General features: G+C 51.8%; 1 protein-coding gene across 1 annotated transcript in view; it reads left to right on the forward strand.

Annotated features, from left to right (window-relative positions):
* Window positions 1–6887: 6887 nt before the first annotated feature.
* ALOX12B (arachidonate 12-lipoxygenase, 12R type) overlaps window positions 6888–13596 on the forward strand; it is a 14834-nt gene continuing 8125 nt past the window's right edge. The window contains exons 1-6 of the mRNA XM_006151759.3: window positions 6888–7034; window positions 8295–8499; window positions 12600–12681; window positions 12786–12878; window positions 12987–13109; window positions 13378–13481. Coding sequence (XP_006151821.1) covers window positions 6888–7034; window positions 8295–8499; window positions 12600–12681; window positions 12786–12878; window positions 12987–13109; window positions 13378–13481 — 754 coding nt within the window. The remainder of the gene's footprint in view (window positions 7035–8294; window positions 8500–12599; window positions 12682–12785; window positions 12879–12986; window positions 13110–13377; window positions 13482–13596) is intronic.

Consider the following 13596-nt stretch of genomic DNA (forward strand, 5'->3'; position numbering starts at 1 on the left):
AAAAAGAAAGAAAGAAAAACAACCAACCAAACAAAAAAACAGGGTTGACCACGTGGGAGTCCAGCATCTTAACTATTACGACACCTGCTGGTCCCTCTCCATTTTTTTTTTCTTTGAGAGACTTCTGCTATACAGTGCAGTGCATGCATTTGCCAGAAAGATAGAAACAGAAAGCGAGAAGTCACCTCCTTGGAGGGATGGCCATGCCACAATTTCTTCTCCTCCATTCTCCTCTCAGGACTTTGGGCATGCTCCCACATGTGCCTGGCATGAGTTTCAAGCTGCTGAGTCTGGTACTTGAACTGTGGTTGACTATGTGGGAGTCCAACATCATAACCACAATGCCACTTGCTAGCTCCTCTTCCAATTTTTTTTTCTTAAAGTTTATTTTACTCATGATTCAGAGCACATACATGAGAGAGAAAAAGAGAGCGAGGCATTATGTCACTACCCCCTTTTCCTGGCCCTCCAGCACATCAGGATCTTGGGCATGTGGACACACGCCCAGCATGCTTCCAGGCAGATCTGGGGCTCTGAGCTGCATTTGGCTATGTGGCTTCCAGCACTGCCGTTCAGTGTGCGGCTGACTGCACACCAGTCTGGACCATCCTTCAGGTCTTAACTGAAAAGTCCTCTTCCCAAGAAGCTCTTTCCTGGTCAATCTATATGTAAAATTGGTCTTCTCTTTATATATATATTTTACTAGTGGTGTGCACACTTGCCAAAGAGAGACAAAGAGAGAAGGAGAGGAGAAAGCACCCCCTCACCATGGGAAATGGTCACACTGAAATCTGTTCTCCATCTCTCCAATTTGAGACTTTGGACACCAATGAACACGTACCTGGTATGTTTCTTAAGCTGCCTGGTCTGGGATGCAAACCATGATGTCAGGCACGTTGGATCTGACTGCCTTAACACCTAGGCCACGGAGGCAGCCCACTGCCCTATGCTTTATATGATCCTTCCCTGTCCTATTTTCCTCTTCAGCCCTTATTACTATTAACAATATGGTTTTATTTATGTGGTTATTTTTTTATTTTTTGGGGGAGAGGTTTTTGCTATATGGCGCATGCACTCGCCAGAAAGATAGAGAGAGACAGAGAGACAGAAAGCGAGAAATCACCCCCCAGGGGGAATGGCCACGCCACAATCCCTTCTCCTCCATTCTCCTCTCAGGATCTTGGGCACACACGCACACGCGCCCAGCGTGAGTTTTAAGCCATCGGGTCCAGGACTCGAACCGTGGTCGACTACATGGGAGTCAGTGACATAGCCATTGTGCCAACCGCTGGTCCCTATTTATGTGGTTGTTAAACAGTGTGCGTTCACTCAGTGAGTGCAGGGATTTGCTCCTGTGGCCTTGTTTCTCAGGTCTGTCAGGTACCGGGCACACAACACGGGCTCAGTTAGTGTCTGCCAATTTATGAACAAAAGGCACCTTGTCCCAGACAGAACAGGGCAAAGGGGAACATGGATGGGGACAGGAGAGTAGGGGTGATATGAGCGGGTTTGGTCCTTTTTTCTCTTTTACATTTTGGCTATAGGGCATGTGTGCCGGGGGGGGGAGGCAGGGAGAGAAAGTGAAAAATCATCCCCCAGGGCAGATGGCCATGCCACAATCCCTTCTCTATTCTCCTCTTGGGATTTTGGGCACACACACACACACACACACACACACACACATGCCCAGTGTGTTTTTCAAGCTTCCAAGTCCAGGATTTGAACTGTAGAGTAGGCCGTATGGCATCCAGTGCCTTAACCCCCACACCATCTGTTGGCCCCAGATTCGGTCTTGAAAAGATAATTTTTTTTTTTCCTATAGGGTACGCGTGCTTGCCAGAGAGACAGATAGAGAGACAGAGAGACAGAAAGTGAGAAATCCAGAGGATGACCACGCCGCAATCCCTTCTCCTCCATTCTCCTCTTGGGATCTTGGGCATGCACGCACACGCTCCCGGCGTGAGTTCAAGCCACTGGGTCTGGGACTTGAACCGCGGTCGACTACATGGGAGTTCAGAGCCATTAAGTTAATTACTGGTCCCCAAAAGACAATTTCAATCCCTAACTCCAACCACAGCCCAATCCCTAAGCTCAACCTGAGTTGCAGCCTCATTCACATTCGTCTATTATTATTATTTTTTAAAAATCTGCTATCGAGTGCACATGCTCACCAGAGACAGAGTGAGAGAGAGAAAGTGAGAAAGAAAGCCACCAGGTCCAGGATTTGAACCACGGTCAGCTATGTGGAAGTCCAGCGCCCCAACCACCACACTACCTGCTGGCCCCAGTCTCATCCACATTCTATATCCAACCAGAACCTACTGGAACCTTCTTTCTGTTTCACAGTTTCAGCCTCTTTGGGGCCTAAATTGGTCCAGACACTGTGGGTCCTTCCCTTGATGGTGACAGAAGGGTGCTACCAGGGAAGACACCAGGGCTGGTGCTTCCTGGTTGGCAAGAGCTTCCCCTGGGAGGCGGAAGGAAAGAGGGCAGGTCCAGAAGGAGAAGGAATGTGTTCTCTCCACACTCTCCCTGGGCCAAAGGCTTGCCGCTGGGAGCGTAGCGTAGCCTGACCCTCTCTCTTCTTTCTTTCTTTCTTTCTTTCTCTCTCTCTCTCTCTCTCTCTCTCTCTCTCTCTCTCTCTCTCTCTCTCTCTCTCTCTCTCTCTCTCTCTCTCTCTCTCTCTCTCTCTCTCTCTCTCTCTCTCTCTCTCTCTCTCTCTCTCTCTCTCTCTCTCTCTCTCTCTCTCTCTCTCTCTCTCTCTCTCTCTCTCTTTCTTTCTTTCTTTCTTTTTTGAGAGGTTTTGCTATAGGGCTCGTGCGCTCGCCAGACAGAGAGAAACAGAGAGACAGCAAGCGAGAAATCACCCCCCAGGGGGAATGGCCACGCCACAATCCCTTCTCCTCCATTCTCCTCTCGGGATCTTGGGCACGCACGCACACGCGCCCGGCGTGAGTTTAAGCCACCGGGTCCGGGACTTGACCAGCGGTTGGCTACATGGAAGTCCAGCGACATAGCCATTACGCTAACTGCTGGTCCCCCACCCTCTCTCTCACTGCTAGCCGCAGCCTCACACCTCCTCCTACCCAGGGCCTGACCCCTTCTGGCCCTTCTTGCTCTGGTTCCTGTGATTCTGCCGGAGTCCCAGGCCTCTCCCACTCCAGGTTTATTTTCTTCAGAGTGCTTATCCAAAATAATAGCAAACGAATGGTGCCCACCGTTTCCTGGTCCCTCTCCCAGTACTCGCCGTGCTCTGTGCATGTTTTATTTCTTCTTTGAATGCAGTGCCTACAACTGTGCCTGCACCACTACAGATCATGCGCGATGAACATCTGTGGGAGGAAGGAAGGACAGAAGAAAGGGAGGGAGGAGAGAAAGAAGGAAGGAAAAAAAGAAGGAAGGAAGCAGGGGGAAGGCTAGAGGAACGGAGAGAGGAAACGACCTCAGGTTCCCGACAAACCCTATTCTGTTGGAGCCCAACCCTGCCGGATTCCAGACCTCTTCCTAGTTTCATTCCCCCAGCCCTCGCCCCGTGAGGATGTGTACTTTACAGAGTCGAGTGTTGACACAGATGGAGTGAAGTACCAAACGTGCCCTGTACATCACACAGGTGAAGACATGGAACACTGCCAGCTGTCCACGGAGCTCCCCGTTCCTGGCACTCACTGGTCTGACTTGTGTGAGAATGGTGTAGCTTTGCCTGTTCCAGAGCTTTGTATCGCTGGAATAATAAGGCCCGTCTTCTTCTTTTTATAATTTTTTTTTTTTACTCATTAACTTATTTTAATTTGACCAGAGAGAGACACACAGTCAGATAGAGAGAGACAAAGACAAACAGAAAGCAAGAAAGCAAGCCTGACCAGGTCCAGGACTTGAACCGTGGTCACCCAAGTCAGAGTGTCCAGCACCTTAACCACCATGCCACCTGCTGGTCCCCTTTGAAAATTTTTAAAATTATTTTTTATTTTTATTTTATTTAAATTTATTTATTTATTTATTTAAATCCGACCAGAGAGGGACAGAGAGAGAGAGAGAGTGAGAAAACAAGTTGCCAGATCTGGGACTTGAACCATGGTCAGCATTATAGGAGTCCAGAACCCTTAACCACCATGCCACCTACCAGCTCCCCCAATTTTTTTTTTTGAGAGAGATTGTTCCTATAGGGTGTGATGTGTTCTTTCTTTGGTGACAGAGAGAGACAAAAAGCAAGAAATCTTCCCCAGAGTAGATGGCCACACTGCAATTGCTTCTCCTCCATTCTTGTGGGATTTTGAACACACACACATGCATCAGTGTGAGTTTCAAGTCGCTGGATTCAGGACTCAAACCCCAGTTGAATACGTGGGAGTCCAGCACTTTAGCCCTATACACGCCCACGCGCCCGGCGGGAGTTTAAGCCACCGGGTCCAGGACTTGACCAGCGGTTGGCTACATGGAAGTCCAGCAACATAGCCATTACGCTAACTGCTGGTCCCCCACCCTCTCTCTCACTGCTAGCCGCAGCCTCACACCTCCTCCTACCCAGGGCCTGACCCCTTCTGGCCCTTCTTGCTCTGGTTCCTGTGATTCTGCCGGAGTCCCAGGCCTCTCCCACTCCAGGTTTATTTTCTTCAGAGTGCTTATCCAAAATAATAGCAAACGAATGGTGCCCACCGTTTCCTGGTCCCTCTCCCAGTACTCGCCGTGCTCTGTGCATGTTTTATTTCTTCTTTGAATGCAGTGCCTACAACTGTGCCTGCACCACTACAGATCATGCGCGATGAACATCTGTGGGAGGAAGGAAGGACAGAAGAAAGGGAGGGAGGAGAGAAAGAAGGAAGGAAAAAAAGAAGGAAGGAAGCAGGGGGAAGGCGAGAGGAACGGAGAGAGGAAACGACCTCAGGTTCCCGACAAACCCTATTCTGTTGGAGCCCAACCCTGCCGGATTCCAGACCTCTTCCTAGTTTCATTCCCCCAGCCCTCGCCCCGTGAGGATGTGTACTTTACAGAGTCGAGTGTTGACACAGATGGAGTGAAGTACCAAACGTGCCCTGTACATCACACAGGTGAAGACATGGAACACTGCCAGCTGTCCACGGAGCTCCCCGTTCCTGGCACTCACTGGTCTGACTTGTGTGAGAATGGTGTAGCTTTGCCTGTTCCAGAGCTTTGTATCGCTGGAATAATAAGGCCCATCTTCTTCTTTTTATAATTTTTTTTTTACTCATTAACTTATTTTAATTTGACCAGAGAGAGACACACAGTCAGATAGAGAGAGACAAAGACAAACAGAAAGCAAGAAAGCAAGCCTGACCAGGTCCAGGACTTGAACCGTGGTCACCCAAGTCAGAGTGTCCAGCACCTTAACCACCATGCCACCTGCTTGTCCCCTTTGAAAATTTTTAAAATTATGCCAGATCTGGGACTTGAACCATGGTCAGCATTATAGGAGTCCAGAACCCTTAACCACCATGCCACCTACCAGCTCCCCCAATTTTTTTTTTTGAGAGAGATTGTTCCTATAGGGTGTGATGTGTTCTTTCTTTGGTGACAGAGAGAGACAAAAAGCAAGAAATCTTCCCCAGAGTAGATGGCCACACTGCAATTGCTTCTCCTCCATTCTTGTGGGATTTTGAACACACACACATGCATCAGTGTGAGTTTCAAGTCGCTGGATTCAGGACTCAAACCCCAGTTGAATATGTGGGAGTCCAGCACTTTAGCCACTATACCACATACTGGCCCCAGGATTGTCTTCTTGAATATCTGGCTTCATTCAATATAATCTTTGTGAGAGTCCTCCATGTTTTAGTATTTTTAAAAAAGAATTATTTAATTATTCGTTTGTTTTTTAATTTGACCAGAGAGAGACAGAGGGAAAGTAAGAAAGCAAGCCACCAGGTCTTGGACTTGAACCGTGGTTGGTCATATGTGAGTGTCCAGCGCCATAACTACCACACCACCTGCTGGTCCCCAGCTTTTTTTTTTTTTTTTTAATTCATGGGCAGAATTCTATGTTATGGTTATTATTTATTCATCCTTTAGCTTAACTTCTATGTCTTAAACTTCACTCCAACTGTCTTATTTTGTATTCAACACCAGTCCCTCCTCAGAAGATCCTGGCCCTGCAGGAAGCTACAGACTCCTATCCCCTGGACTCCCCCCACCATCTCTTCCTGCAATGTCTCTGGGCCTCTCTGTGTCCATGTGGTCCCTGAGCCCTGGCCTCATCACTGGCCACCCTTCTGCCGTGGCCTTGGGGCCTGGTGCAGACAGATTGGCAGCTTTCTCCTGTGGCTTCTCCTTGCCCCATTTCCCAGAGAGGAAGGCTGGTCAACTGGCCGGCTGGGCAGCAAGTTAGTGTCCCCCACTCCCTGCCACCCACTGGGGGCCCTAGAACCAATGCAGGTCACCCGCTGCCCATGGCCCTGCTGCAACCAATGGGAGAAGGCAGAAGGAAGGAGCTTATTAGGATGATAAATATCTGGAGGCCACGCCCAGTCTTGTCCCCCAACTTCCCTGGGGCCCTGGCTCAGGCTGGACTGGCTTCCCCACCCTGAAGACTCCTTCATCCACGGCATCTTCCATCCGCCCATTCAGTGGCAGGCCAAGTGCCCTGCCTGCTGTTCCTCCTGGGTGCGCGGCTTCCAGAGGGCTTGGAGCCCAGACGCCTGCTCGCCTGCCACCAGCCCGGCCCCACCCCGGCCGCCAGGCTTGCATCCCAGCCAGCTGAGGGTAGCAGCTTCTCCAGGCTCTGGGCGGCCGGGGACCCGGTCGTCCTGCCTCACCACTCCACCTCGGAGGCTGGACCCTTCCGCTGCTCTCTGTGCCTGGCTTCCCTTGGGTGTCGCCCCTCCACGCGCACTGTCTGGAACTCGAGCAACCCCTTTGTCTCCTGAAGGGCAGCCATGGCCACCTACAAAGTCAGGGTGGCCACGGGCACCGACTTCTTGTCGGGAACAATGGACTGCATCTCGCTGACCATCGTGGGGACCCAAGGAGAGAGCCATAAGCAGCGGCTGAACCACTTCGGGAGAGACTTTGCAACAGGAGCGGTGAGTGTGTGTGAGTGTGAGCATGTGAATGAGTGTGCGTGACCGTGTGAGTGTGACTGTGTGTGAGTGTGAGAGTGCATGGCTGGGGAGGGATGGAGGTGACCAGGTGAGGGAGCCACGCATGGCAGAGATTAGCCAGAGAGCAGAGGGTCCGCTCTGAGAGCAGCGTTCTCACTCCTGGTGGCCTGGATGCCTCGTCCAGACCTGGCTTCCAACCCTGTCCCCTCCCTTGGTCTCTGGACCACCTTCCTCCTCATCCTTTTTCAGTCATTCCTCATCTCTCCCTCTCCCCTTCCTTCTCTCTTCTCTCCCTCAGCTCTCTCCCCATAATCTTGCATCCTTTTCCCCTTCTCCTCTTCTGTCTCATCCCTTTTCCACAGCCTCTCCCGGGTCCCTCATCCTCTTTCTCCCAGTCTTACTCACGCTTCCTAAATCAAGTTGCATCACTACTGGCTTAAATTTGCATCCGATTCTCTGTGACTTAAAATGGCATCAGACCAGCCTATCCAGTGGGGTCCAGCCTGCTCTGCGATAGAAGGCATCCTTCAAGGGCCCTCAAACCTCAGCCCTGATTTAGCGATAGGCCCACCCACTTGCTGCCTTGTGACCTTAATAGGTCACTCTACCTGTGTGGCCTTTTTTTTTTGAGTCTTGCTGTGGTGATTTTCCTGCTTCAGCCTCCCAGCTGGGACTGCAGGCGTGTGCCATCACTCTTGGTTTTCAAACAGGGTTTGGCTGGGATGTCCAGGCCAGCCCTGAGCTCCTTGTCCTTCTGCCTCAGCTTCCCGAATTGCTGGGATTACAGGCACAAGCCAAGGTGCAGGGTGTTAAGGTTGGACCCATGTGGTCCCAGCCTGCAGAGCACACGCCACTGTGGCTGGGCCGAGTCCCCACAGCTTCATAGGTAGGGTCCTTGGAGGTTTGGGAGGCCTGGGGCCCACTTGGGCTCCTCTGCACACCAGCCCCTGAGAATCCGCATGGCTCCTGTGGTCTCAGGTGACTGGGGACAGGGTGGGACAGAACAGGACCTCAGGAGCTGAGGAAATGGAAGAGCCGGAGGGGCTGGGGCCTATTCCAGGCCTGGGTAGATGGGACCAGCAGGGGACAGTCAAATGGAAGGGATCAGGAAGGAGCCCAGGGATCAGGTCGATGTCGTGCCTCTCTGCCCTCCTCGTCCGGGAGATGAGCGTTGCCGGCGTGAGCAGGGCCTGGATCAAGGGGAGGCCTGTGGAGCCCGCTCAGCCAGCTGTGTCCCGCCAGGTGGACGACTACACTGTCCAGTGCCAGCAGGACCTGGGGGAGCTCATCATCATCCGTCTGCACAAAGAGCGCTACTCCTTCTTCCGCAAGGACCCCTGGTACTGCAACTATGTGCAGATCTGCGCGCCCGGCGGCCGCGTCTACCACTTCCCCGCCTATCAGTGGATGGACGGCTACGAGACGTTGGCGCTCCGGGAGGCCACGGGTGAGCCCTCAACACAGAGTCCCGAGTCTTTAGGCCCTCAGTGTAGCCTGGCTGTGCCATTCAGTCAGCCCGGAGCCGTCCCCGCCAGCAACCCCCAGGCCCTCCGGCTATCTCCACATGTGGCCCCCTCAGCCACTGCAGCCAAGCTGGGACCAGCCCCGGCCGCACACTGGGGCAAGAGAGATGCCTGAGGCTTGGGGCTGCCCTTGGTGTCCCAGATGCAGACGGCCTCCCCCAGCACGCTCCCGTTACCTCTCCAGTCCTCCCCTCAACTCCTACGGAGTGTCCGGCTGCTCTAAAAAGACCCTGGTTACTGGAAGTGCAGGCCGCCGTGTTTCCATAGGAGGAAACTGTAGTGCCATTCCACATGCTGGCCCTGCAGCGGGGCACCTCGCCAGGTGCTAGGAGGCCCCATTATTCCAGTTGGAGCCTTGCTTCCTATTAAAACACGCTGTTAGTTCAGCAGACCTCCGTGGTCCTGCGCAGGACCACGACGCGTGTTTTTCTAACTGAGCACGTGCAAGACAGATGGGACGTTTTACTGCCCCAAAGGACTCCCGTCACCCCAGCAGGGTGTGCACTTCGTTTTTCTAACAAGACACGTTGTGACTCCAAAACTTCCTCCCTAAACCCAGTAAGGATCCATCCCACCCCAATGGGAGGCCCCGTTACTCATGTGGACTGTTGGGGTTCCTCTGAGGTTGCTGGTCAAAAGCTGCCCAGCTGACGGTCCAGTTGCTCGATTGCTCTCACGGGAGCAGGACAGGCCTCGGGTCCTGACTCTTCGCCTAAGCCCTTTGCCTGGCAGGCCTGGGTCAGCTTCCCAATGTGTGGCTGCTGCCCGGGGACTGGGCCAGTCCTCTGTCATTCCCCTGGTTCTACCACCCAACTTCTGCTGGCTTCCCTTGAGGTGGGTGGGAGAGCAGGACAGAGCTAAGGAGCTGGGAGCTCCATCTTCCGAGCAACTGACTGCCTTCTTCTGTTTCTCATTTTCCTGGTGTCCTCCCCTGGGAGGGGTAGCCAGGCCCAAGCCAGGGAAAGGAGAGGCACGGGGTGGAGGGAGGAAGGCCTGAGGATCCCAAGGGGAGGACTCTGGGGGCACAGAGCCTCTCCCCACCGCGATAGGTCTGAGTGGCACGGAAGCAGAGGACAGGCAGGGTGACATTGGGTGGCTGGGCAGGAATGGAGTTGGGTGAGGTGGCTGCCATGCAACACCAGGGCAGGGAGACTTGAGTCACCTACTGGGCCCTGGAAGGAGTGGGGCTCCCGCCCTTGAGATGGAGCCAAGCTGGGTCTCTTGGTTGCACAACTCCAGGGGGCACCATTCACCCAGAACATTGTGTGAGCTGAGGTAGGTGGAGGAGAGAGGGGGTGGGGGCCTTGAGGAGAAAAGATGGGGCCACCTTGTACAAAGCAGCCTGGGACAACCAGTCAGGACTGTGGAGAAAGACGGGCTTGGGTTTGGGCTTCAGCCCCAGCACGTAATAGCGGGACATCCGGTCACATTTCCAAATGCTTCTAAGCCTCGGCGTCCTCTTCTATAAAACAGAGCTAATAACAGAACCTTCTTTATGGGGCTGATGTGAGAATCCAATGAGGTAACAAAGGAGTTTTAAGAAGGCCTAACAGGGTCTGGTAGGTGGCATGGTGGTTAAGGGTGCTGGACTCCCACACAGCCAGCCACTGTTTGAGTCCTGGACCTGGTGGCTTGCTTTCTCATACTCTCTCTCTCTCTGACCCTCTCTAGTAAATGAAAACAAATAAAGATAAATGAAATAATAATTTCTTAAAACAAAACAATCTTAAAAAAAAAAAAAGAAGGCTAAGTTATTGGTGGTGAGGAGCTGGGGGATCAGAAGTAACCTGCCTACCTCGGCTCACACTCCAGCCCATGCTTTCTCATGGGCATGACACTGTACTTTTTTTAGCTAAAACTATTGTGACCACAGGTGTTTTGAAATTCAGATTTTTTTCTTTTGAAAACGAATGAATGAATTGTTATTTTTTTTAATTTGCCATAGGGCATGTGTGCCCACCACAGAGAGACAGAGAGAGAAAGTGAGAAAATAAGTCACCAGGTCTGGGACTTGAACTGTCATCAACCATGTGGGAGACCAGCACCCTAACCACTAAACCAACTGCTGGCCCTGAAATTTAGCTTTTACAGGCTGATAATTCCTAATCTGAAAATCCAAAATGCTCCAAAATTCAAAACTTTTTGAGCGCCAGCAGACATGATACCACAAGTGGAAAACTCCACACCTGACCTTATGTAACAGATTGTAGTCAAAATGGTGCAAAAAAAAAAGTACTATATAAAGTTATCTTCAGTCAATGTGTATAAAGTGTCTATGAAATATAGATAAAATTTGTGTTTAGTCTTGGGTTTCATCCCCAAGATATCTCTGTATGTGTGTATAAATATTCCAAAATCTGAAAAACAAAAATAATTGAAATTCAGAACAATTCTGGGTCCAAGTATTTTGGATAGGAAATACTTGATCTGTATCTAGAAGCCACACATACAACATACGTATGGATATATATGTGTATATATACATATACATCTTCATAAATGCATCATTTATCTTATAAATACACACCCCTCCCATGCACACACCATATGCTATGTGATTATATCTACCATTAGGGCATCCCTAATCAAATATACTAATATTTCAGGGGCAGTTAGGTGGCATGGTGGGTGGGGTGCTAGACTCCCACATGGCCAACTATGGTTCAAGTCTCAGACCCGGTGGCTTGCTTTCTCAGTTTGCCTTTCTCTCTCTCTCTCTCTGGTCAAATTAAATAAGAAAATAATAGGGACCAGCAGTTGGCATAATGGCTATGTTGCTGGACTCCTATGTAGTCTACTGAGGTTCGAGTCCCGGACCTGGTGGCTTAAATTCACGCCGGGCGCGTGTGTGTGTGTGCCCAAGATCCCGAGAGGAGAATGGAGGAGAAGGGATTGCAGCGTGGCCATCCCCCCTGGGGGCTGATTTCTTGCTTTCTGTCTCTCTGTTTCTCTCTGTCTTTCTGGCAAGCGCATGCTCCCTATAGCAAAAACTTATCAAAAAAAGAGAGAAAATAATAATAACAAAATTAAATAATCAAAAAATATATACTAATATTTCTCAATAAAAACTATGAATAGTTACATTGGGTGTATAAAAGGCTGTAGAGGGCTGGCCTGTGGCCTGATGGGTAAGGGAGACAGAGCATACCTGGCCAGCCACGCGGTTAGAATCCCTTGTCCCGGTGACTTGAAAAATCACAGGCATGTATGGATGTGCCCCAAATCCTGACCCATGGAGAAATTGAGGATAAGAGACTGTGTTGTGGCCATGCCCCATGGGGGAGGTACTTTGTCTTTCTCACTTTTCTGCCAAAAAGAAGGAAGACTGTATAGCCTCAGGTACGTTTAGAGCAGGTTTTGCAGACTGATGAATTTGTTGTGTAAGTAATCAGAATTTTGATTTCCACAGTCTTTTGTATTTTGGAGCTGGGGCGAAGGTGTTGTGGGACTATAATAATACTGTCTCATAGGTTGTTCTTGTGTGGCTTAAAATATTAATGAAAGTGCCTGGTGCCCATGGCCTGGTGATTAAGAAGGCTGGATTCCACATGGTGGACTGTGTGGTTCGAGTCAAATGTGCAAGCATGTGTCCAAAATCCCAGAAGGAGGGAGAAGTGGACCATTCCCTGTGTGTGCGGGGGTGTCCTTCCTCACTCTCTCTCTGTCCCTTTCCAGAGAGCACAGTACCTACTGGCACAATTCTAAATAAATAATTAAATAAATAAGGAACAAAGTCTTGGTGCCTAGTAAGCGCTGAAGAACCGCCAGCATGAACATTTCCGTGGGTCTAGAAAACAGACTTCCGGCAGCAGCAGAGTGCGAATTGGGGCACAGAGAGGGAAGAGGTGGGCCCATGATCCGTTCATCACAAATTCTGGGAGGGAGCACACCTTCCCTCTCCTAGGATGGACCTTCCTCACCTTGGCCATGGTGGGAGGCAGAAGCTGAACGCCTGCTCCTGGAGTTAGCAGGGGTGAGACCGGGTGAGGTCAGCCCCTGAGCCTCCTCCTTGGTCTCCCTACAGGAAAGACAACAGCGGACGACTCGCTTCCCATCCTCCTGGAGCACAGACAAGAGGAGATCAGAGCCAAACAGGACTTCTACCAGTTAGGAGGAGGGCGGCAGAGCCTTGGGGGGTCCGCGGAGGTGGGGGGCCGGCCGTGGTGGTGCAGGAGCAGCGGGCCCACTGTGGCTCACCTTGTCTTCGCAGCTGGAGGGAATTCGTTCCAGGCCTGCCCAACTACGTGCACATCCCCAGTTACCACCCTCCCGTCCGGCGCTGCCGCAACCCCAACAGGCCTGAGTAAGGACCCCAAGGTGTCCCGGGCCCCTCCCATGGCTGACACCTGGGCTCCTGCCTCTCCTGGCCGTCTGGACCCCTGGTGCCAGGTCCCTGCGCTTTTCCCCACAGATGGAATGGCTATATTCCCGGATTCCCGATTCTCATCAACATCAAGGCCACCAAGTTCCTGAACTTAAATCTCCGCTACTCCTTTCTCAAGACAGCCTCTTTCTTCGTCCGCCTGGGGCCCATGTGAGTAAGGAGAGCGTGAGGGCTCCTGCAAGGACCGTCCCTCTCCGCCTGCTCCATGCTGGCCTCCAGGTAGCTCTACAGGCTGGGGCAGAGGGAGCTAACAAGACAGATCTGGAGAGCCCGAGCCTTGATATTCAGGGGCCTGGACACTAAGACCCTGGGACTGGGACCCAGAGACCTAAGTGGGGTGGGGCCGCCTGCCCTGCCCTGCCCAGCCCACGGGCAGCCTGTGTGACGGGCTGTGTGACTGTGGGATCCCATTTCCTAGGGCACTGGCATTCAAACTCCGCGGCCTGGTGGACTCCAAACGCTCATGGAAGAGATTGAAGGACATTAGGAAAATTTTTCCTGCCAACAAGACTGTGGTCTCCGGTAGGGGGTGGGACAACTGGAACACAAGGCGGGGGGACTACGTGGCTCTAGCGTGGGAAAGGCGGGACCCAGCGTCGGGGCGGTGGGAGAGGGAGCGGGGCAGGGGTGGGGGTGG

This window comes from Tupaia chinensis, unplaced genomic scaffold (assembly GCF_000334495.1).
Source record: "Tupaia chinensis unplaced genomic scaffold, TupChi_1.0 Scaffold000330_1, whole genome shotgun sequence".
In the NCBI taxonomy this organism is placed as follows: domain Eukaryota; kingdom Metazoa; phylum Chordata; class Mammalia; order Scandentia; family Tupaiidae; genus Tupaia; species Tupaia belangeri.